Below are 25296 nucleotides of genomic sequence, written 5' to 3' on the forward strand. Positions count from 1 at the left end.
TCATAAAAAATAAGGTTTAAATTTGAATTATGTTTTAAATATATTTAAATTGAATATATAGATATAATTTGTTTTTGCAATTCATAGTATTTACTACTAGCTATAGAGACACATCTCTATGTATTTACTATACCATATACATGTAAATTGGTAGCTAAACGTTCTCTCTGCTGCATAACTTGCTAATTAATGTCGTCTAATTTTGGATTGACTTGCAGCTGAATTTCCTGAAAATGGACCGATTCGAGTGGACAAATGATGCGTTATTACCTCGAGAGACCCTTGTAAAGCAACAACATGGGATTCGTTTGTATGATGGGAACCAGAAGGTATTATTTTTTCTAATATTAACTTGGTAATATGTTACTTTTTAGTGCAAATATGTGGGTACAGCCCGGGGAACAGTCCCACCCATTCAAAATCAGGAAGTAGATTCAGGCTCAGCCTTCAGTTTCATTTGTTTCAGCAGCTGTCGTTTATAAAGCAAAATATTGGCAGACTGTATTTGAAAACAAATACCAGAATTTTAGCTTTCTCCCTCTTCTTTCTTTATTTCTTTCATTCTTTATTTCTTTCATTCTTTCATATTTTTTTTTCTTTCTTTCCTTCCTTCCTCCTTTCTTTTGTCTGTTTCATTAGTTTGTTCTTTCCTTCTGTCTTCTTTTCCTGTTTTATATTCATATATTTTTTTGCATTCCATCTTTCTTCCTTTCTTGAATCCTTTCTTCTATCTTTCCTTTCTACCTTTTTTACCATCTGTCCTTCTTTTCAGTTCCCAGTTTTCTCTCACTTAGTCTCAGAAAGTTTTTTCTTGTTTCTAATTTTTTTTTCTTTCTTTGCGTCCCATATCTTCTAATTTACTATCTAATCATTTCCTCCTTTTTGTAACTGGATATATTTCCTTTCTTTCCCTGTTTTTCTTTCCTTCATTCTTTCTTTCCTTTCTTCTTCATTTCCTCCATTTTTTCCTTCCTACCTTCTCCCTTCTATTTTTGATTTAAAAAATAATAGAATACAGTGGTGAATAAATATTTGAAGAAAAAAAATCATCAAAGATTATGAAAGTTATTAGAATTTTAAGTTTGTTTTTGTTACTTGTTATGTAATATAAAATGCATGAAATTCAATGTTTTAATAGTTCATAATGACCAAAATATTATGTTCATTGAATGAGTGATGAGTGGGTGTAAAATGATTTATTTGTTGATACACTGAAAGTACAATAAAAACAGGTCTACGAAACAACATTTCGTTTATTTTTTTGTGTGTGTTAATTCACGATACATGGAAAGGTGCTTGTCACATTGATTTTAATCTTTGTTGGAATTTTCTCCAACCTTCAACAATATCTTTTATGATTTTTCAGCTATTCTTACAATAAAATTTTTGTCAGGGTGAACTTCCCCTTTAAAGAACTCAATTGAGCTCCCCGAAAAAATAAGGAGTAGGCCTACAATATATGGAGTTCCACCAAGTTCTAAATGTGAAGGTCCAACACTTCCACAATAGCGCCATATAGTGACTATGGCCTTGGCTATTTAACATGTTTAGTTTTAGACTTACATTTAAAAAGAAAATAAAATTTGTGACTTCAGGGTTCAGGTTAGTGTTTATAAATGTTGATAGCTTGAATCAGATCAACTTAACATTGCATAGCTCCAACACAGAAGGTTTGTTTACTTAATGAAACCAATCACACACTAGGAAAAGCTCAGCATTTGGTGAGGTCGATTCCAGCTAGGTGCGAATCCAGGATATTCCAAGGGGGGAGTAAAAAGTTCTCTACTGCTGAATGAAGGTGATTTACATGTATGTCAGGAACAAGGAAAGCAATAGGTCTTCACTTGCGTATGTATGCTCGACATTTTCTTTAAAAAAAAAAACATTAAGGGGGATGCCGGAAAGGATGTGTTACCTAGTTTTTAGTACCCCCCCCCCCCAACCTCAACCTCACTTCAAATTTAATGCAGTGGATAGCAGAAAAATAACATCCAACCCATATAAATTGTGAAATGTAATACACCAAATCGTTGAGCATGGTCGGTGATCCATGTTTGAATTAAATCAAATTACATGACTTCCCTTCTAATGAATTTACTAGAAAGTGCTTTGAAAATGAACTCATTGAAGGATGAAGACTTCGATATGTCTGAAAACATTATTCAAATGCTTTGGGGTTGGGCTAGAGTATACAATTTTGCAAAAAAAGTTTGAATGAAATCTTATATTCCCTTTTCAGACCCAGTTTGACCATGGAATAGCTGTATTGACGACTCACAGGTTGATGTGGAAAGACATGCAAGGCAGGGTGAGTACTATCATTCATTTAGGGAGCTTTTTAAGAAATATCTTGGCACCACAATTACTGGTCATTAATTTCCTGACAGTTACCATGGTGGCATGGTAACAGTCAGAGGCTAGTGCTTCTCAACCAATAAATAATCTTAAGTTTAGTCAATACAAGAATATGTGCATCATCATCGGTTTGCATTACCCACTCACTATTTCTCTTTTATTTCATTATCAATTTCTTTCAGTATAATTTCAAGCAATGTTTTGATACCTCCCTGAACAGCTGATGAAGTTGCCAAATTTTGTTCATGGTATTCTATTGTGATTTGATAAAAAGTGTCATTATTTATTGTCAAATCTAAAATAAAATATTGTATGATTCAAACAATAAAATACAGTAAGAAATAGTGAGTGAGTCACATTAACCACTCACTCATTTGGGTTGTGCATATCACAGTTTCATGAAAAATAGTTGCTGATTGGTCGGCAACCACTTTATCTACTTTGCTCTTGATGTCATCCCACATGTTCTAATCATAGTTTGTCTACAACTAGTTCATTAACACTCTCTCCAATTGCCATTTACCATTTTGTGTATATAGAGACAGTGTTTTGCCATTTCAAAAAATGGTCTTTTCCGTTTCTGAAAATCTGTAATTCCATTTCAACTTGATCTAGAAATGGAAATTCTGTTTTGTCACTAAAAATGTACACAGCAAAAACCTGAAATTCCTTTTTGCAAAGGTGAATTTTTAATGAATTTTTACATGAAAAGTATAAGAACCAAATGGAATTTCTGTTTTATTTACCGGTAAAATGGAAAAATCACTGTCCCTAGTGTAATTTCCAGCAAGGCCTTGCCTAATTCGTCTATTATCCACTTGGTTTCACACCAGTATATGGATAGATCAACTGTTTGCAAACCAAATTTTCGTTGACAAAAAAATGAGTGATAACTAGATGAAGTGGAATTGGAACAACTGGGTATAAGACTAAATGAGATTGGACTACTTAGACCAAATTGATGGTAGACCAAGTGGGTTTATGTGGTATTAGACCAAAAGGCAGACCAACTACTTGTGAACCCAGTGAATGTACACTGACTGAAAGGAGAGATTTAACCCCCAAAATGAAGCTGCTAATGAAGGATTTTGATAGTACAACTGTACATGTAGTAACATTGTATATTTTGTGTTTTCTTAAACAGGGAGTGATCGCCTTTCATCTCTCACTGATTATTTACATAGAGAAGTTTCCAGATTCTAAGGGCAAAGGGTAGGAACATGTATTTATAAATCATCTGTTTGTGCTTAAGTTTCTTCAGCAGAACAATGGTCATTTTCAAGCACATCTATGTAGTCATATGGTGTTCCATAGTTCCATAGAGTGGTATTTTTATACAACTGTATTACTTTCATTTTTGTCTCGCCTGCATAGCGGAGCGAGACATAGGTATCACTATTTCCAGTGTCGGCGTCGTCGTCGTCAACAATTGTGTTGTACACCCAATAACTTTCTATAGCTTCGAGGTGGGATCACCAAATTCTTACCAGAGGTCCATCTCCTGAAGGCACAGGTCAAGTTCGAATATGAGTCGAATTTGAATAAGGTCAAAGGTCAATGAACTTTCCATGACTGGCACTGTGCTGTGTTGTACACATAATAACTTTGTACACCCAATAACTTTCTATAGCTTGGAGGTGGGATCACCAAATTCATACCAGAGGTCCATCTCCTGAAGGCACAGGTCAAGTTCGAATTTGAATAAGGTCAAAGGTCAATGAACTTTCCATGACTGGCACTGTGCTGTGTTGTACACATAATAACTTTCTATATCTTCAAGGTGGGATCACCAAATTCATACCAGAGGTCCATCTCCTGAAGGCACAGGTCAAGTTCAAATATGAGTCGAATTTGAATAAGGTCAAAGGTCAATGAACTTTCCATGACTGGCACTGTGCTGTGTTGTACACAAAATAACTTTCTATAGCTTCGAGGTGGGATCACCAAATTCATACCAGAGGTCCATCTCCTGAAGGCACAGGTCAAGTTCGAATATGAGTCGAATTTGAATATGGTCAAAGGTCAATGAACTTTCCATGACTGGCACTGTGCTGTGTTGTACACATAATAACTTTCTATATCTTCGAGGTGGGATCACCAAATTCATACCAGAGGTCCATCTCCTGAAGGCACAGGTCAAGTTCGAATATGAGTCGAATTTGAATAAGGTCAAAGGTCAATGAACTTTCCATGACTGGCACTGTGCTGTGTTGTACACATAATAACTTTCTATAGCTTCGAGGTGAGATCACCAAATTCATACCAGAGGTCCATCTCCTGAAGGCACAGGTCAAGTTCGAATATGAGTCGAATTTGAATAAGGTCAATGAACTTTCCATGACTGGCACTGTGCTGTGTTGTACACACAATAACTTTGAACTTTCTATAGCTTCGAGGTGAGATCGCCAAATTCATAACAGAGGTCCATCTCTTGAAGGTGCATGTCAAGTTCAAATGTGAGCCGAATTTGAATAAGGTCAAAGGTCAATGAACTTTCCATGACTGGCACTGTGCTGTGCTGTACACACGATAACTTTCTATATCATCGAGTTAGGATTGCCAAATTCATACAAGAGGTCCATCTTTTGAAGGTGCAGGTCAAGTTCAAATATAAGTTGAATTTTATTAAGGTCAAAGGTCAATGAACTTTCCATGACTGGCACTGTGCTGTGTTGTACACATAATAACTTTTTATATCTTCGAGGTAGGATTGCCAAATTCAAACAAGAGGTCCATCTCTTGAAGGTGCAGGTCAAGTTCGAATGTGAGTTGAATTTGATTAAGGTCAAAGGTCAATGAACTTTCCATGACTGGCACTGCTGTGTTGTACACACAATAACTTTCTATAGCTTCGAGGTGGGATCGCCAAACTCGTAACAGAGGTCCATCTAAGTCATATAGCTTACATGTAGTTTTGACATGCAGTCTCTTCATGACTGCAATATGCAGGCGAGACAACGCTTGGCGTTTGCCTTGTTTTCTATAATAATGTTATGGCCATTAGTAGTAGCAGTAGTCATGAAAGGAGTTAAGAAGAGCATGTAGTATTTATTATCATTAAATTACTATTACTATATTGTTTCTTATAATCAATATTACTGTGGTTAGGATTATTATTTTTCCACATTTATCCACATTGTGCTGCACTGAACCCAGGTGAGGTGAATGGGTACCCGGCAGGATTAATTCCTTGAATGCATGAGCACTGAAAGGCTTGAGCTAAAGCTGGGGTAATAATAATAATAACAATACGCCTCGGAATAGAATATTTTTAGATAGATGGCGCTATATAAGTGCCTACTATTATTATTGTTATTGTTATTATTATTTTGATATAATAATGCACATGTGTGAGTGGCAGTGGCAGTGTTTGCACTTAAGGGTATTTCCAATGATACAAGAATCATGAGGATTGCGAGTGCTTTTGCTGAACATTGCAACTAACCAAGATGCATGCATAGCCACTACATCACAGACTTAAACCTGTGCTCCATATGTAAAATGGGTCAACAATATGAATATGACAGAAAATTGACTATCGATTTGTAACCTGTTTCACAATTCATAATTCCTGTTGTTCTTGCCTTTCATATGAAATTGAATCATGCATGTTGCTATTCTGATAGTCCTGATGTGGTTTAAAAAATACATATTAATGAAATGTGTATGACACTTAAAACTAATTAAAGTTCAGAAATGTGTACAGATTTTACATTTTTTAATTTGATATGGTAGTGTAAAGGTGGTAAAATACTTAAAACAGACAAAGGATGGACAGTTTTACTGAGTATTTTCTTTTGTTTTTATTCCTCAGGAGTGTAGTAATTCACCTCCAGCCAGCTGCACCCAATAAAAACCCCGGCCCGGTTATGAGCAGTTCCAATACATACGTCAAACTAGGATGCAGAGAGGGAGGAGAAGAACAGGTAATGCATAATCGAGGGGGGGTGTTTAATGAAGATTTTCATACAAGTAAATTAACATTCTTGCATCTGATAGGCTGAGAGTGAATTGGTCTGATTCTCTGACAAACTATTAGTCTTCATGAAACTTGAAACCACTGGTGGATCCAGGGGGGGCACGGGCCGGCTGTGCCCCCCCCCCTGGATCCACCAGTGGTTTCAAGAGAGCCATGTGCCCTCCCCGTTTGGAAAGTGATGACGTTTTTTTTTTTGCTTTTCAAATTTTCAATGGATGAAATGACCTCTGATTTTAGGTGAAAACCTTCTCTTTTTTTCTAGTCAAATTTTCATCGGAAAAATGTGCCCATCCCCCCTTTTAGAAAATCCTGGAACCGCCCCTGCTTGAAAGACTCCCCTGATCCAATCCCCTTCCACTAAAAAGACTTGGGTCTTATCGCAGGCATTCCAAAGACATAATAATGTTTGATCATGAAACTTGAAATTTGTCTTTTGCAGTTATTTTTGTTGAATGTATTTGTTCACTGTGCTGCTCTCAAACCTGGGGGGTGTTTCACAAAGATTGAAGTATGACATAGAGTCGCACTTAAATGCCTAGTTGCATGCGGTATTAAAGGAATGACCGCATTGGTCAGATTATGCGAGGAAGACACGCACTACTGCACATTGATCAATAAGATTGCACGTTGCATATCAAGTACGCATTGGCATTTAAGTGCGACTCTTAAGTCATATTTAAATCTGTGTGAAAACACCCCCCAGGTGAGCTAAATAGAAACCTGGCAGGAATTTGTTCCTTTAAAATGCAGAAGTGTATAAGAGCAGCTCTGTGAAAGCCAGGGTAGTTGTGCTGCATTGTTGTAGAGTGCTAACAGACTTGCGACTAAGTAAGTGATAAGCGCTGTACAGTATAAGCATATATAATTATCATTATTATTGTCATTATTTGTTTTTGTCCTAGTTTTTCACCTGCTTGACTGAGCAGCTGTCCAGAAAGTTGTGGCAGTATATGCCAGCAGCACAGCAATCCAAACCAGCAGCACAGGTAATGTCCCGAACACATGCAGACGAAATACAAATTGTGTATTGATGATAATCAGATAGTGATAGGATTAATGTGGTTAGAGTACCAAAGTGATGGCGTCACAAAAAAACTTTTTGCATTTCAGCATTTTTTATACCATATTTTGGTAGAGCATGATGGAAAACCCCCACTTCCAAAATTTGGTGAGAATCCGTCCATTTGGGCCTGAGATATGACCTCATGAGTACATAATTAGCCCCATTGAAGTCTAGGTATTACAGTATTGGCCTGGTTCCTAACTTTTAGAACCAGGCCAGTAATACATTGACTTCAATGGGGCTAATTATTAATTCATGAGGTCATATCTCAGGCCCCCATGGACCGATTCTCACCATATTTGGGTTGTGGGATTTTTTTTTCATCATGCTCTACCAAAATATGGTATAAGAAATGCTGAAATGCAAAAAGTGAAAATTGATGACATCACAATTTGGTAATCTATTGATGATGATCAATGCTGATGATGTAACTGTCAAAAATTTAAAAATGGTCTTTATTGATGATGAAACATGTTGATAACAATCGCACATAAAAAAACAGCCGGAGCTGGAAAATTTATGTTTACAAGTTGGTGTTGGCACAATAAGTTACATAGTAAAAAAAACATAGTAAAATGCATTTAATAGGCTATACATTTTAAAAGCTCATGCAGTTTTAGATAAAGCATAAAGGGCAATGATTGAATGAATATAACATGATAATGGCAGACTTGAAGGAGAGGAGACTGGCACTTTATTTTATTGACAAAATTGAATGTATGGTGATGTGGGTGACCATTGTCCATTGCCTTTCCTAGTCGACACACTCGTCTTTTGTTGAATATGCCAACCAAAAAAGGCAATGGACTATTTTCAAATCTTGTTGTTACCGGTATTTGAAATTGTTGATAGTTGTTTTTACGACGAAGAGATATGTTTGTATGTTTTTTCTGAAGTAGCAATTTCACAGATGATGAATTGAAAGTGATTTTGCAAATTTTTTACACAGTGCCAGTCTTCTTTCCTTACATGTAAGTGTTGGTAAATTATTATCTATGATCATAAAGCAATGTTCAGAGTGAGAAAGGCAAAGAAGCGGAAGAAGGAGGAAAAATTATGTGGAAACCGTGATGGATGATGAGAAGAAGATGAGAGAATTATAGAAAGGAAGAAGAATGAATTAGAAAGGAGGATGAAGAGGTAGAAGCTGGAGAGCAAGGAGTAAGAAGGGGAAACTGAGAAAAAGGGGGAAATAAATAGAAAATGGAGGAGTTGTGCACCCTTCATTATATATAGGCATTATTTAAATACAATGCATTCTATGAAACACAAGAAAATGAGAGAAGATTTAAGATAATTAATAATGATAATAATAATAGGCATTTATATAGCGCCATCTATCTAGAAATATTCTATTCCGAGGCGCGTTGTTATTATTACCCCGGCTTTAGCTCGAGCTGCCTTTCAGCACTCATGCATTCAAGGAATTAATCCTGCCGGGTACCCATTCACCTCACCTGGGTTGAGTGCAGCAAAATTATGGATGAATTTCTTGCTGAAGGAAATTACGCCATGGCTGGGATTCGAACCCACGACCCTCTGTTTCAAAGTCAGAAGACTAATCCACTGGGCCACAACGCTCCACATTGGGACAAAGGAATACTTCAGACCTAATTTATACAGTCATTTTCGTCCTTTCTTTGTAGCCTCGCTCCATTCACAAAGGTATTGTTGGAATCGAGAAGAAATTGGAAGAGAAAAGAAAAGCAACAGATACAAATATAACCAAGGTATGTATAGGATTTTGTAATTTAAAGAAATCATTAGTACTTTTGATAAATTTATTCATTCAATCATTTATTTATCTATTCATTTAATTGATTTATTTTTAATCATATGTATATATATATGATATATGTGTTCTATTTTTATTCTATTCTCACATTCTTTAAGACCAAATTTGCATCTCCTGTGTACGCATTTTTTATGCATGTCACACCAAAAATAGCTCAAATTGTGATTTCGTGTACAATTCCAATTCAAATTTGTGTTTCTGCCAAATATCATAAATGTTTTGAATATTTTTAATATTACTTAAATTATATATATTAATATTAATATATAAATTATATATATTAATTATATATTTTAGAATTACTTGATTTTATGTTGTTTATGATTGCATAAGTGTCTCTGACAAAATCTCATGGAAATAACATTGAAAAATTAAAGGTCAAAAGAACAATGAAGTACATAAGAAATTACACACAAAAAACGGTACACCAGTAAAACTGATGTCATGCAGGCCAATCACTGTTTCTTTTGAATTGTAATATTTGTGAGAATATGATTTATACATTTTAGAAAAGCTCAGCTGTAAAGAATCAGATTCTAGTACCAGTTGTTAATAAGGCATTTTAGCAATCACTTTGCAAACTCTTTCTATAACACAGATAATCTATTGTCAAAAACCCTTCATGACAAAGAGGTCTTTGTCGAAAATCTGTGAATCAAAACAGCAGCGTCGTCCTGGACTCTGGACAAACAATTTGCAAGTTTTTGTCCGGTCTGAATCTTAATACGATGTGCTGTCCCGGTCCACCAACTATAAAAAATGACCTCTCATCTGTCCATTGTTATTTGACGGGTATTTTCAGTACATTTTAAATGATTCAGAAAGCGTCTGCGAAGTAGATGCTAAAATATGTCATTGTATTGAGCATTGAAACATAATTTCACTTGAATTGTTCTCAAACCCTCATGGTAATGCTCTAGTTGTAATAATTCTTTGCTTTGCAGGCATTTGAAGATTTGGACAAGCTTATGACTAAGGTGAGTATTAGAACTTGTTCACATTCATTGTAAATTTGTTTTATTGTTATTTTGAAATTCTATGGCTATATGCGTCTTAACCATGATAAAAAAAAATATTTGGATATTGCATTTTACTATATTGACAATGAGCACATCATTAGACCCTTTCGAAAAAATGATAATAATAATTTTGAATAAAAAGTAACTTAAATGATAAATATATCTATGAAAAAATGTTTTTAAAAATATTAGATCAGTAATCATCCTATTAAATAGATAATAGAAAAATAAATATAAGTACCAATAATAATTTCTTTTTTGTCATGTTTAAGACCAGCACATCTGATATGACTGGCCAAAACTTTTTAGTCTGGTTTTGTCCTCCGAAGGGGGGGGGGGTGGCCAAATCCACTTTACAACTGCAGCAGTCTCCCTTCCCTTCATCTGTGTTGCATGATTCACTCCACCCCCCCCCCCCTCTTCAATCCAACCACAGACGCAATGAATTGAATTATTCTCTTTCTTTTCTCTTCAGGCAAAAGAAATGGTAGACTTGACTAAAACAATAGCTAACAAGATCAAGGAGAAACAAGGAGATATCACCGAAGATGAGGTAATGACTCAACACAAGGATTTAAGGATTTTTAGTAGATATTAACATTGGTCAGCTTTTTTGTTTCGTGATATGCTCGCCAAGTCAAAATCTAGCAGAAAAACAGAATTCAGTAGTCAACAGATTCATTGCACGACCCAATGTTATGTTCTCTGCTCTGAAGAGAAATAATGTTCAGTTTTTGCTTTGGAAACTTGTCCTGTGGTTAATTAATAAAGCCAGGTTACTGAGGGAGCAACAACAAAAATTCAAAGGCAACGCATGATATACTGTGTGAGTCAACAACAACAAAAATTGACACTTCACAAATCCCCAATTTAAAGAAAAAATATGTCATGAACACATACATGTAATTATATTTATTATTACTTATTTATTATTTATTCTGCACTCCAAACATATTCAAGATTACAAAAGCAATATCAATCATTACATAAAATGACATGAAAAATTATACAGGTACGTGCAATATTTGATAGCAGTTTGCCCGGTGCATCAGTTGGTGGACAGGGAAGAGGAGAGCAAACTTAATCACTGTGACCTAATGGTCCCTCCGCCCTATTTGATACCATATTTATGTGGTATGTGTTAACGCTTGGATGACCAGGAGGTATTTTTTGCAGTGATGTAAATTTTGATTTGCACCAAATTAAGGCATGACTGCAATGAATGAATGTAGATGCCAATGATGTCATAATCCTACATGAGGTAGTAATCATATATGCTAATCTATTTTTGATGGAATCAACTTGATAATTGATACTTAAATGTGTTTATTAAACAATTATATTGTAAATTACTGCAAAGGTGTTTTGAAATGGATTATTTTAATGCAACACTTGTAGGATTATGACATCATTGACATCTGGATTCATTCATTGCAGTCATGCCTTAATTTGGCGCAGATCAAAATTTACATCTCTGCAAAGAATACCTCCTGGTTATCCAAGCGTTAACACATACCACATAAATATGGTATCAAATTATTTGGGAGAACATACTCTTTCAGGTCATATATAATAATTACGTGCTCATGACATGTTTTTCCTTTAAATTGGGGATTTGTGAGGTGTCAAGTTTTTTTTTACTCGCACGTTATAATATGTATATTTAAAAATACATTTCATATGAAGTGTAAATTACATTTGCTGTTTACCTCATCCTACCTGCAGCCTTGAAGAAATTGCAATATTCCTATTCCTTAGAATTTAAAAGGAGATGGGGAGAGAGAAGGAAAGAGAGAGGATCCGTGATATTTCATTTCCAAGCACTATCAAACCTGTATCGCCGATAATCCCTCTTATCAGGCAAGCCCGAGGGTTAGACCTTAAACAACAGCTGATATTACGTCAGAGCAGCTCTGCCTGTAGTAGGCCTTTTGGAATTAAATTATTGTATTTGATATTTAATCAAGTTTCAAAGGCATATTGTATTTTGAAATCCAATGTTATTCTGTTTTCAGTTTCGAATGAAGAAAATCGGCCCCAAAATAAGGAAACTATTAAAAAGAAATAATAATGACTGCATGCGATGGAGAGCGAGTTTGCTCGAATCGGCGCGCTTCGTATATGTAATTGCGGTTTAGTTTTTTTTTTCGGACCAATCGAGGTCAAGAAACGCATGTTTAGATACTTCAATAACTGGCCCGGGTTAATTAAGTTTTTCCATGGTTCGTTACAGGGGTTTGTCTTCTCCAACGATGGTTTTGCCTCATGTCATTACATTATGTATCATGTTTTAATTGTATTCTTGTGCACCTTTCCAAATATGTTTATTGTAATTTACTTTAATTTGAACCTAGCAACATTACTATGATAGTACTGTAGAAGAATAAGTATATTATTGAACCCTGGTACATTCATTACATCCATCATTTAATGAATAATGAATATAGTCAAGAGTAAGTACAAGGACAGTATATCAATGAACTCTATATCATGCATTATGACCATCATTTTTCTTCTCCTCCTCCCATTTTTTCTAAAAGACTGTGAAGTTCAAGTCCTATCTTCTCAGTCTTGGTATAGCTAACCCAGTCACAAGAGAAACCCATGGATCAGGTCTCAAGTATCATGAAGAATTAGCCAAACAACTTGCAGAGGTCTTGATATCACCCGTAGAGGTTAGTAAGAAGCAACATGCCTTTCTTCATTTTTTTCATGTTACATGATTATTATTTTTGTTCACAGTCATTACAAATTGGTTCCACAAAATCCAGGTGGAATGCTTAATTTTTTACTGATACTATGTATGTATTTCATCTCATTTTTTTTTCTTCACAAAAATGATGTTAAAAAGCCCCTCGCAAATGTGTATTTTATAGAAGATAATTTGTGCTTTTAATCAAACCAAAATGTCCTGTGTATAAAATTGATGAACTGCCAAAGCAAAGACTTGCAGCATGTATGTATATATATATTTTTTTGTTTTTGAGTACAAAATAATTCTTTTCAAATCATTGGTGTTTGATGTAACATTCCCTGATTGATATGTCTTATAATTCCTTGACAGGATAATGGAGGAATGATGGCCATCACAGATGTGTATTGTAGAATCAACAGAGCGAGAGGGATGGAGGTAAGAATGCATGTTTATCTGCTCTATCTTGAAGTGGTTTTGTATTTACATTCTTGTCAGTAATCAAGGAGGAGATCAATATTTTGTGGGCCACATACACCTACCCATACAAACTCCCACTCCCCCCCCCCCTTTCCTTCACCAAAATTCGTCAGAGGGAGAATGCAAAATTAAACGTGATGCATGTGTCTTCCAACAGTAATATTGATACGAGATTTCTTGATGAAGCATAAGCTAGACAAACTTTTTTATAGATGGATAACGAGGTTTGGCCATTAATGCATTTTATTTCAGGAGTTGTAATGATTGTACTATACACACAGAGTATTTTAATGAATACTCATATTACCTGAGGTGTCACATGCATGTGCACTAGCAATCAAAGTATTCATTTTACCACACATAGAGGTCAATATAGGCTGTCTTTACAAGTACTTCTTCTTTCATTATCAGCTGGGTTTTTTTTTTCATTTCATTTTATATCATTTTTTACTTATTCACTTTTAGTGTATATCCGAACATGATGCTACTTTATTAGGAAATCAATAAATCATATTACTTTGTCATTTGTCCTTACTTAACCCTCAATCTCCCGGGGTATTCTGATTCTTGTCATTCCCGGGGGGGGGGGGGGGGGGGGCCATTATGGCCCCCCCTTAAGATCTCAGCCGTGGTTTGCGCGATCACAACGAAAATTTGCATGATGGTAGAGAATGACGTAATCTACGCAGTTGCATTGGTAAATTTCACTGAATTCATATATTTTTATTTTATATGAATTAATTATGCTAATTTATTCATGAAATCATACTTTTTGCTCTGATTTACTAAATAAAGCTCCTCGAATGCTATTTTTTGGTGAAAATATTCTTTATAGCATTCCTAACAATTGTGAATGAAAAAAATTCTGGTACCAAGACCGATTTCTTATGTATTTTATTGTTTTTTAAATTTCTTATGTATTTCTTTGTTTTTTTACTTTTTGTTTTTTATTGTTTTTTCAATGGAAATCGTTCCAGACTTAATTCTAATCATAAACAAGGCAAAATTAATTAAGTTTGATCATTAAAAGTAGAAATAATGATACATTTATGAATTTTGGCCAAATACACAATTTGCATTGGATTTGTACATGAAATCACGTTTATGAGCAATTTTGGGTCTGATATGCACTTACATAATGTTGCGTAATGTCGTAACCGCGTACCCGGGCGTCACAAATTTGGTCTCAAAATTTGCGCGAGACTTGAAAGTAAAAAGTCAGTGAGCGGCGAGGTCAAAAAAATTTGCGCAGCAGATATATCGCAAAAATTGTCGAGGGGGGGGCCATAATGGCCCCCCCCCCCCAGGAGAATTAGGGTTAAAGAGATGTATCTTCTTCTTGTATATTTTTGAGAAGTTTCTGATGAAGCCTAAATAGATGAAAGCTCAAATTATTTTCCTTTGTCTCCTTCACATTACACGCAGATATACTGTATATATAATATCCCATTACTTAAGCTATCTTCTTTAAGGTCTAAGATGTGGTTGATAAAATGGTTTTAGGCTTTGAGATGAGAAGGGAGTTATCTAATTGTGTGAATATTAGAGAAGAAATGTCATCTTTATTCTTTCAAGAACAAATTAGGCAATTACCTCAGAAGACTCAGCTTGTGCATTGTTTGAGGCTATTTTAGATGGAAACTGCCTGGGGTCATAGATGAAAGTTATCATGGATCTTTTCCTATGTCATGGAATTATTTATTCTTTTTCTTTTCAATTTCTAAAGCTGCTATCTCCTGATGACTTGATAGATGCATGCCAACAGTTTGAAAGGCTTCGACTCCGGTTGAGGTATGTACTGACCCCACCCCCCCCCCACACACACACTCGGCTTTGACACAACATACTAAACTACCAGTTCATTGAATTTACTTAGGAGGGTTGGAAAATCACTAAGCATCTAACCTCAGGATGTTTGGGCCAGATTGAGATTTGAACCATGAACCTTGTGATATTGCAGTCTAGTGACTTTATAGACATTAAACCAATTTTTTCATTCAAACTGAGTTTTATATTCAACTATATAATGAGATTTACTGTAGCTAGCAAGTTTCACTATATACTTATTTTCTTAGACCTAGGTACAACCTTAGCTATCATCTTCATATAAAGTGTAACTATAAAAAGCCAATTGATACACATTAACTTTATCATCTGGCAAGAAAAAATATTTAAGAATAAACCTCTCTAGGATGTAGGATAGTTGCCTTCACCATAAAAACTTACATATCAATTATGCAATAACAAAATTCACATATTTTTTCATCACACTTCATTTCAGTGATAAACTAAACCAAGGCTTTATTAAAATTCAAATTTAGAACACATCCCACAGAGTTTTATTGATCACATTCTTACGATTCAACACTTTTACAGGTTTGAGGAAAATCCATCAAAGATTAAGAGAGTTATTAGAATTTCAAGTTTTTGGTTTTTGAAGTTATAAATGAGCAGCTGTCCCATATGTTATGTAATATAAAATGGATAAATTTAAGTTTTTAATGGTTTGTAATGACTTATTTCTTATATTTTTTTTAGGAACGGGTGTGAAATAATTTGTGTATTAATATACTGAAAGTTCATCAAAAACCATTTTTAATTTTCTGAGAAAATGACATTTCATTGATTTTTTACCATACGATATGTAGGAAAGCTGCTCGCATATGACGTCACAAATCAAATAATCAAAATTCTAGTAACTTTTTTTTTCTTTGATGGATTTTCCTCAAACCTTGCCAAAAAATTTTATTATTTTTTCGCAATTTTTTAAATAAACTTTTTATCAGGGTGAACTTCCCCTTTAGATCCAATTTGTTGACTTTGATTTATGATACAGGTTACGAAGGTTTACAAGTGGAGTCTTAGTCCTTGAATCCGTGTCAAAGGGTGAAGAGGCTGCGATTGATCAAACAGCTGAACTGGTGAGACCTGGTGTTGTTGAGATTTCTTTTATGTCCATCTATCTTAATCGGATCAGCGATGTACATTTCTAAATGTTTAATTACGATAAATGGTAGTGATAATAATGTGCAACATTTATGTCGTTCTCAATACAAATGTTTGTAAGCGCTGAAAATATTATTACCCAGCTATTAAAACAGATACAAAAATAAAGTACATGCACGTTCAAGAAATTATTGAAATGTAGATATGCATCATTTGCTTTATACAACAATACTGCTAGATCCTGTTATTTGATAAAATACAGGACGTAAGGAAATGTCCTCTCACTGTTTTTCTGTAATGTTGATTACTAAGTCTGCATGCAAAATGAGAATATTAACAACAGGCAAACAGAGCATACACACACACACACATACACACAAGTCCAAAGAAAGAAGGAATGAGAGAGAGAGAGAAAGATATAAAGAGGAAAAAACATGGGATAGGCTCATCACATGTGATTTTGGCCATCCATTCAAAGCTGATCTTTTGATTAGGATCTTGGAGTGAGTTTTATAATAGTGTTATAATATACAAATTGCAAATAGGCATAAGTGCCATTTCGCATGAAAATAATAAAGAATTATTCAAAGCGAAAAGCAAAGTCCCTCAACTTGCATCTGATGTGCAGCAGTAATGCTCATTTAGCCAGTAAGCCCTACACGTTTTCCACCTTCATTTACTATAAAGCGCAATGCATTGAATCCTAATTTTCATTGTGACATCACCTTGTTCCTTACCATGCAAAGGTACACCATGGACGGTACGTGTGCATTGGTACGAATGTTTGTCTTTCATCCTCCCATTTGCTCGCATACAACAAGCTAATTAGGTGTTGTACAATTAGCGATCTTATTATGACAATTGTGAATATTAATGGTCGCCATGCTTATGATGAAAATCCTTTTGCAATATTGTGAATTTTATAATAATTTGGTAGTAGATCATATTTGTTTTAAATTATATTTTTTAGTCCATTTTCTTTTCGGAATGATTCATGCCAAAAACAAAACAGTAGTCAATATACTATGTTTGTTATGTAATGAAAAATGTCCTATCTGAATTGTATGAATGTAGAAGAAAACAATAAATCAAATCAAATCATACCTGTCTGCTCTTTCTGTTCCATAGCTCACTGAGAAGGCATCGTTAAGTGCTGATGAGCTAGCCCAGATTGCTGGAGTCTCTGTAATGTTAGCCAAAGGAAGGTAAGAACTTGAAGAGCTACTCAATAATTTGTAGAATACCACAAACAACCTGGTTGATATACCAAGGAGTTCATACATGTGGAGCGTTTTGGCCCAGTGGATTGGTCTCCAGACTCTGAAACAGAGGGTTGTGGGTTCGAATCCCAGCCATGGTGTAAATTCCCTTCAGCTAGATATTGACCCACAATCGGGAGAAAGAAATAACACAGGGTTTCTGAGCAATTTTGCTCTCATAAATGTTCAAAAGAGCCCTGTAAACACAAAAAGGAGCTCTGGGAATCCCCATTCATTGCAATGTTAAAGCTCATCCAATGTTGCAGATGTAGGCAGTAAGTTGTGTAAAGTAGCCCCTGAAAATAGAATAGATTATTTTGCCTGCCCGCAATGTGCTGCACTCAAACCCACGTGAGGCAAATGAGGACCGGCAGGAAGTACTTCCTCAAAAGCTTTGAGCACCGGAATCGCTTAGCCAGGTTAATATAGGAGTGCCTTGAGCACCTAACAAAGTACATGTATGAGCTATATTGTTGTGAAGTAGCTAATAGTCATGAGTGCAATAGTTACAAGATTTCGCGCAAGGTTGAATTAACATGTTCTTGAATAGAGTGTCTCTCTGTCACTCATTCCAGTATACCACGGCGTGAATAGGTATATTTGCTATTTGTGTTATACAACACTTCACAATGTGGTAAAGATATGAATTTTGCGAAGAGTAATCATGGAATTGGAAGATACCATCTTCATTATCAAAGCATTTTTTTTCTTCAGATAAATAGCATGCCAAGTTTATTTTCAAGAAGCTGATTTGAAGGGTATTATGGAACTTTGATCTTTCCATGCGTGCAGTTTGTTAATACAAGGCAAATTTATGAATGTGTTATATTTCAAACCGATAAATTTTTATGATTTGATATACCTCCAGTCACCATTGATAAATTAAAAAATCAATGCAATTCCTTATACGTCATGTTTTTACCAATCTAGAATCATTGCAACCCGAATCATTATGGAAGTTTGTATAATAGCTCTACAAGGTCAGCCAGCGGTCTTTTTCAACATCTGTATGTTATCTATAGCAAGTACATGTAAAAAGGTTAAACTTATTAACAATCAGATTTGATCAGATATATACAAGTGCTGCTTTTACTTTTGTTATATGAATGAAGTTGTCATGGTAACATGGTTTGTGTTTACTATTTACAGGTTGCTGGCTGCCGAGGAAGTAGGGAAGGCATGCCGTGATGAATCCGTGGAGGGACTTCGATTCTATCCTAATCTATTCCTCAACCCCCCATCGAGATAATGGAATACCCCCACCATTCTGTATCTATTTTCCTGTACTATAGAGATATTTTATTTTATTTTATATTGTTTTAAATCTAAATAATGTTATATGTGTGCAACAGTAAACATATTAGAAGAAACTGTCAGATTATACCACGACAATGATGATACATAGCAATTGTAGAGCCCATATATATATATATATATTCAGAACTATTCAAAGGTGCAGACTTCTCAAAAAAAAGTTAGTGTTCAAATGGAAGTGTGGGGCTTTAGCAAAGTTTTGAAGAGTTCAAATTGTCAGTTTTGAAAAAATTGAAAAATTATTAATGCGATTGGTCAACGTCTTCATATTTGGAAAAAAAAATTTGCTGTATGAAAATGATATTGAGGTTGGAGATTATGAGGAGTATTATCAAATGGTAAAAATCTTTCCCAATATTTTAAAAGGATGTCATCCTGTTTAGCTCCCGTTTCTTGTAGTGGCTGTTTCAAATTCCTTGTATAGCTGATACATGGATCATTATTGTACAGAACATGTAGAAAATGGAAGCTTTGTCCTGAGAAAAAAACTGCAATTGCCCCCTCTAGTGGTGAGATGTCAGAAGTGCTTTTAAAGATCTTGGCATATTATACCATGGCTAGGGTTTGAATCCATGACCCTCCAATCCACTGGGCCAAAATCATACCTGAAGAGTTAAAAGATCTGTACATGCTCAAGCTTGTCAACCAAGGGACCTTATGGCTTTCAATCCTATCCAAGGGACATTGCAATCAAGTGATAATGCTGTGCACCAATAGCATGAAAATAAAATTGTCCCATGGCTTGATGTACACAAATATTATGGAATAACAACATATTTGATATGCTTTATGCAGAAATTTACTTTGTTGCATAATGTTTAGCTCTAAACAGGGATTATATGGTCATTTGATTGTTTTCAAAGCTGCACTCATGCAGAGTAAAACTTATATCACTCAAGAAACTCCATTACCTTGAGCAGGACCTTGAGTAGATATTCCTTTTTGTGTTAGCTCATTGACTACTGAATTACCAGTATGTATTTCATATTGAATTTGTACAGGGATGACCCTGTTCCATTTGGAAATGGGTAAATTGAATGAAAAGCAAATATTTTGCTTTTCAGCAATTTGTATTTGTCACCTGGGGCCGTTGAAGAAGAGCATATATATGGTATTATTACCCATATCATACATCTGAGCTGGTCATCTACAAAATCGTATTGCCCTAGATTCTCTGAATATAAGGAAGGGATAGGTATATTATTTGTATATTATTTGTATCTTGCTTGGTCTCTGTGCGCGTATTGACTTTGCATGCAGAGACGATGCAAAATATACCTTTTCCCTGGTCTCACATCCGGCCATCTGAGGACACGTAGAAAGAGATACGCGTCATATTGATCTCTGGCTCGGACCAATATGATTCTATTGCGGACAGTATAATATGGTGTTCCCCTCAAGGCCAGTCAATATTATATAAATATTGTTACGATTCTTCATTCGTTATTCTTATTGTAATGCTGTTTTACAACTAATTTATAATCATGAAAATACTGATGGGATTGAAATGTTATCCTATAAAACGTTCTTCTTTAAAATGAAAATGTCATCTGTATATATCCAACTATCAATCATGAATAAAATTTGTTTAAAAATTTGCCAACTTGAGAAATGGTTTGCACAGTTTTGTTTTCTTCTTTCTCTTTACTTTTGAATTTTTCTTGGTCTAACTAAAAATATAAAATATGTTTTAAACAATATGATGCAAAAAGGAAAAGAGTTGAAAGAAAGTTATGACTTATGAGGAAGGTGTATGACTACTGGCGGATCCAGGGTGCAGGATGGGCACATCCGGCCTGTGGCCCCCACCCCATTATTGAAAGGCATATTAAATCAAAATTTGTATTGTAATTTTGCTGTTCTAACACAAGTGTGCCCCCCCCCCCTTTGAAAGCGAGGACTTTTTTTGCTTGTAAATTTTCAGTGGATGAAATGACCTTAAACTTTGGGTGCAAATTTTTTTTGCTTGTCGAATTTTCCTTTGGGGAAAATGTGCCCCCCCCCCCAATTAGGAAAATCCTGGATCTGCCCCTTACTACATGGATAAAGCTTTTTTTTTTTACAAAATCACAAATCGTAGTGTGAAATTTCTTTTAGTATTGAAACTTGAAAGAGTATAGAAGTGAGGAATTTAATTTGAAAGTTAACATATATATTGTTAGAAAGAAAAAGATGTCATATTAGCAAAATTATGAATATGTCAATGGAGATCAAAATGAGTGAGAGAAGAAAATGCATAGAGGAAATGGAGAGTGACAGATGAAAGGAAGAGAGGGGAGAGATATGAGAAGGTGAGAGAAATGATGGAGAGAGGGGCAGAATGAGAGAGAAAGAAGGAAATGACGGTGAGTTTCAGGGGGGAGAGGTGCAGAATGAGAGAGATGGAGGGGGATGGGGGTGTTTTTAAAGGTGTGAGAGAGAGAGAGAGTTTCAGGGGTGTGAGTATCAAAGGAGAGAGAAGGGCAGAGTAGAGGGGAGCTTGTTTTGTGGGTCTTCCATGAGGGAGCATGCGTGTAATGTGAGTGAAGAAGCTTTTATTGATGGCGAAGACAAACAATTTTTTTTAGCAGTTGCATATCAATAATAAGATGTTGATTCAAAATTTCAATAAATTGGGCAGGGGAAATTGACCAAAAAAGTGATACTCTCATGGTACCAGATTGGATTGAAAGTGGGAGGGGAATTCCAGAAGAGCAGAAGAAGGGAGGGGTGGTATCTCGGCAAAACTGAAGGATAATAATGTTATTGAAGCTTGAAGGAACTCGAATGTCATTGATACATGGTGCTGAATATCATTCACAAATTGGTTCTCTATAGAATTTCTTAAGTTTTCTATAAATATATTGAGATAATATTTTTTCAACTTCCTAGGCTCTACACTCGGCTCTATCCCCTTTAAAAAGAGCGCTAGATTTCATTAATGTTTTGATTCGGTCAATCGGGGAGAGCGTAACTGTGCATCATTGAATGACAAGTCCACCGCAAAAAAAAGTTGATTTGAATTAAAAAAAAAAAAAAATCCATCGAGCATAGCATTGAAAATTTGATCAAAATCCGATATGTAAAATAAGCAAGTTATGATATTTTAAAGTTTCGCGAAACAGTTATATGCACATCCTAGGCGGTATGCAGATGACAATGCAGAAAGTAATTAAATGGTTGGTAAATAAGCAGGAAAAGCTCCAAAATTACCGGGAAAACCCTACACCCCTCCTTTCCTTAACCCTACCCTAAACAAAGTTAGGGAACGGGCCGGGGGGGTATCAAATAAGGAATACGGATTTTTTTTTTTTTTTTTTTTTTTTTTTTTTTTAATGCCAACACTTACAGAGCGCGCTCCCTAGGGGGTGGGTGCAGGGAGGGTGAGTTTCCCCCTCCCGCGCGAAGCTTTCGGTGTTTCATAAATTAAAATAAAAAGGAGCCGCCTCTCTTGTCTCTAGTACCTATATCAGCTTCAATTCAGTTGACTATATTGTTGTGATTTTGAACCTTGTTTTCAAAAATGATTGTGAACGCACAAAAAAGGGATAAAATGGAGGAAATTAAAATAATAATTACCCCGCGCGAAACGCGGAAGCTAAAGCGTGTTATCAAGTTTTTTTTCAAAAAAAGGGTCCCGAGATAAGTGTATTCTCTAAGTTAAAATGAATGCTTCCCTTGTAAAGATCAGATTTGATTACAAACAATTTAGCGACAGTGCATATCTTTAACTCGCAAAACAGAGGAGAAGAAGGGTACATGCCGGGAGGAAGATATTCCTCCCCGCCCTGAGCAATGAAACTCTGAAATTTCAAAGGGCGGAGGTTTCATCAAATGCAGATATCTCTAATACCCGATCGGCTCTAATTCAATTGATTTTCCAAGATTATTGAATTTCATTACAAGGAAAATAGTGCGCAAAAAGTTCAAACTTCTGTGATGTATTTAAATTATATAAAAAAGGATGATTTATTTGACTATTATCCTGTAGCGCTTCATTTTGAATGATAAAGAAACTTAAGTGTCATTTAAAATGTCAAACTGAGGGCGCAAAACAGGACAGGAGATGAATGTGCAGGAAAATGAAGTTTAATAGAATTTGATAAAAAAGATATTGTACTTTTTTTTATTTAATACGACACGAATTTTATACCTTCCTCTTTTTAAATTAGGGACCCGTTTGCCCCCAAATTATGGTTGTTAAGTACCCGGTTAAGTAATGAGCTGAAAAGCGGGAGAAGTTGCCTATATATGGAGGTAACGGCAGAAATTGATATAAAGATTTTACCCGCCCGGAGTCGACCCGACCAGAAGTTGCGCAATCAATTAAAAAAAAAAAAGATAACTTCATATACTTCGGACTCACCTTACTCTATGCCCATGGAGCTATAAAATATGTCTAATTCCATGCCCTAATGTATACATTTGAACTTTAACTGGCAAGAAACACATATAGCTGAGGTGGAAAAACAGGGTTAGAGAAAGGGTGAGGGGATACAAAGGAGAACTGCAATATTGTCATTTAACCGCGCGGAGCGCGGAAGCAAAATTCATATATATAAATTTAGAGCAAGAGTGAAGGAGTTTCAAGAATAAAAAGAAAAACCCACAAAAAGCTACCTTTCTTCCCTTTGCTTTTTCCTTTTATTCTCTCTTTTTCCCTTCTTTTTCTTTTCTTTTTGGGGACGTTTGGGGGGGCGACCGCCCCCACCACCCCCCCTGGCTACGCGCCTGGAGCTATAAGTACATGAGCAGTGGTATAAATGGAAACGATCAATTTGAATGAATAATAAGGAAATAAAATAACTTTCATGACAGGAAATCAAGACATTGCAGGCTTCCAGGTGATGTACAAATAAATGATCCGTAAATAATAAAATGTTAACGCGGAAGGGAACTAACTTGTATGTGCAAGGAAAACTTGTGAATGTGTCAGGTTTTACAAGAACTATAACCACGATCCAAGTTGAACTTCGATCAGTTCGCTTTTCTGTTATTGTAACTATATAGGCTTATTATTGTCATCATTGTTTGTAATATTATTTTCATTTATATTATTTTGATTTGTGTTATTTTTATTGAAATTGTCATCATCACCACCACCACCACCTTCGTCATCACCATCATCATCATCATCATCGTCATCACCAACAGTAGTCTGAATTTATCAGACTAGCCAAGAAGTGGGCGGTAACTATCCCGCAAGCACAACTCCTGATAGTTTGTATACATGCAACGACTACCGACACTGGAATACGTGCAGGTGTATACTACAGTTATATGTCAAAGTGAAGTTCCTTATCCAAATTTGTCCATTCGGTTTGCATTATTTCTACCCATTAGTGAATGTGATGAAATGAAAATATGTAGCATATTTTCTTATTGTAATTACTGTGATGTTTTTGTGAGTACTTTGCGTAACTTATAATTCATAATAATAAGTACATTCATATCTACCATATAGGCCTATAGAGCTCTGCCCGGGGCTCTGCCCTACGATTGTTCAAGAGAGGGAAAGAGGGATGCCTCGGTTCCGTCGATCTCCAACACTGGGCCCCCGACTTCCCCCTTCATCTTGACATCTTCAATATACACCAAATGTGGCGATTTTAATCCATAACTTAGCTGACAATCTGAGGGACTTCAATTTGTGTACATCCTATAATTTCAGTAACTGCCAGTGCACAAAAAAATCAGTTAGTTTTAATGTATATGGATTTTGAAAGATCGTTTCATCTCCCCCCTCCCGCTTATTATATTCTCTCCACGAAAGTGTACTTTAATTGTTCTTCTCTTTAAGAGTCTATTACACCTGCATGAACACATTCGTTGTGGGTGGATTTGTGATGTGTGGGCATCGACCGTCCTCCATCACTTTTTTTTCAGTTTGCAAAAGTATATAACATGAAACCATGAAACTACATAATCACAATCGCGAATATTCACTTGTCCTATAGCTGCAGATAATACGATACTCTTCTTCGTGCATGGAGTTCAAAGGTCATGTTAGATGTAGCTTGCCGATAACCGATACCACATTCAATGTCGGAGCATCTATGGCTATTTTGATAACAGGTGCGCGCGAGATATCCAACGTTTATCTATGTACATGTTAATGTGTGGTATGCAATTATTGCGCTATTGTGATTGATTGTACACATTCCCGTGTAATTATAGCGAAACTGGTAAAACAAAATGCAGCTCGCTAATCGCATCTCTGGTTTACCTTTCCAAGCGGCAAATTCACTGTTCTAATGCAATAATAGGCCCGTAATTAGGCTTCATTAAATCCCCGGATTAAATCCTTTCATTTTTTTTTGCTTTAACTACCATTTCCAAAATGACAGACAAAAGGTACAATATCGCTAAAAAAAATTGTGTTTTTGTTGGCGGCGGCGGGGGGGGGGGGGTGTTA

The 25296-nt window shown here is 35.6% G+C and overlaps 1 protein-coding gene across 1 annotated transcript; it reads left to right on the forward strand.

The window, feature by feature from the left end:
- The first annotated feature begins 126 nt into the window (after positions 1-126).
- On the forward strand, positions 127-20514 carry LOC135154305 (vacuolar protein-sorting-associated protein 36-like). The gene is made up of 14 exons (XM_064100400.1): positions 127-329; positions 2240-2308; positions 3500-3567; positions 6170-6281; positions 7237-7320; positions 9044-9127; positions 10137-10169; positions 10687-10764; positions 12752-12886; positions 13276-13341; positions 15110-15174; positions 16220-16304; positions 17458-17534; positions 18738-20514. The coding sequence occupies exons 1-14, from the start codon at positions 234-236 to the stop codon at positions 18835-18837; spliced, it is 1152 nt and encodes a 383-aa protein (XP_063956470.1). The 5' UTR covers positions 127-233; the 3' UTR covers positions 18838-20514.
- The last annotated feature ends 4782 nt before the right edge of the window (positions 20515-25296 follow it).

This window comes from Lytechinus pictus, chromosome 5 (assembly GCF_037042905.1).
Source record: "Lytechinus pictus isolate F3 Inbred chromosome 5, Lp3.0, whole genome shotgun sequence".
In the NCBI taxonomy this organism is placed as follows: domain Eukaryota; kingdom Metazoa; phylum Echinodermata; class Echinoidea; order Temnopleuroida; family Toxopneustidae; genus Lytechinus; species Lytechinus pictus.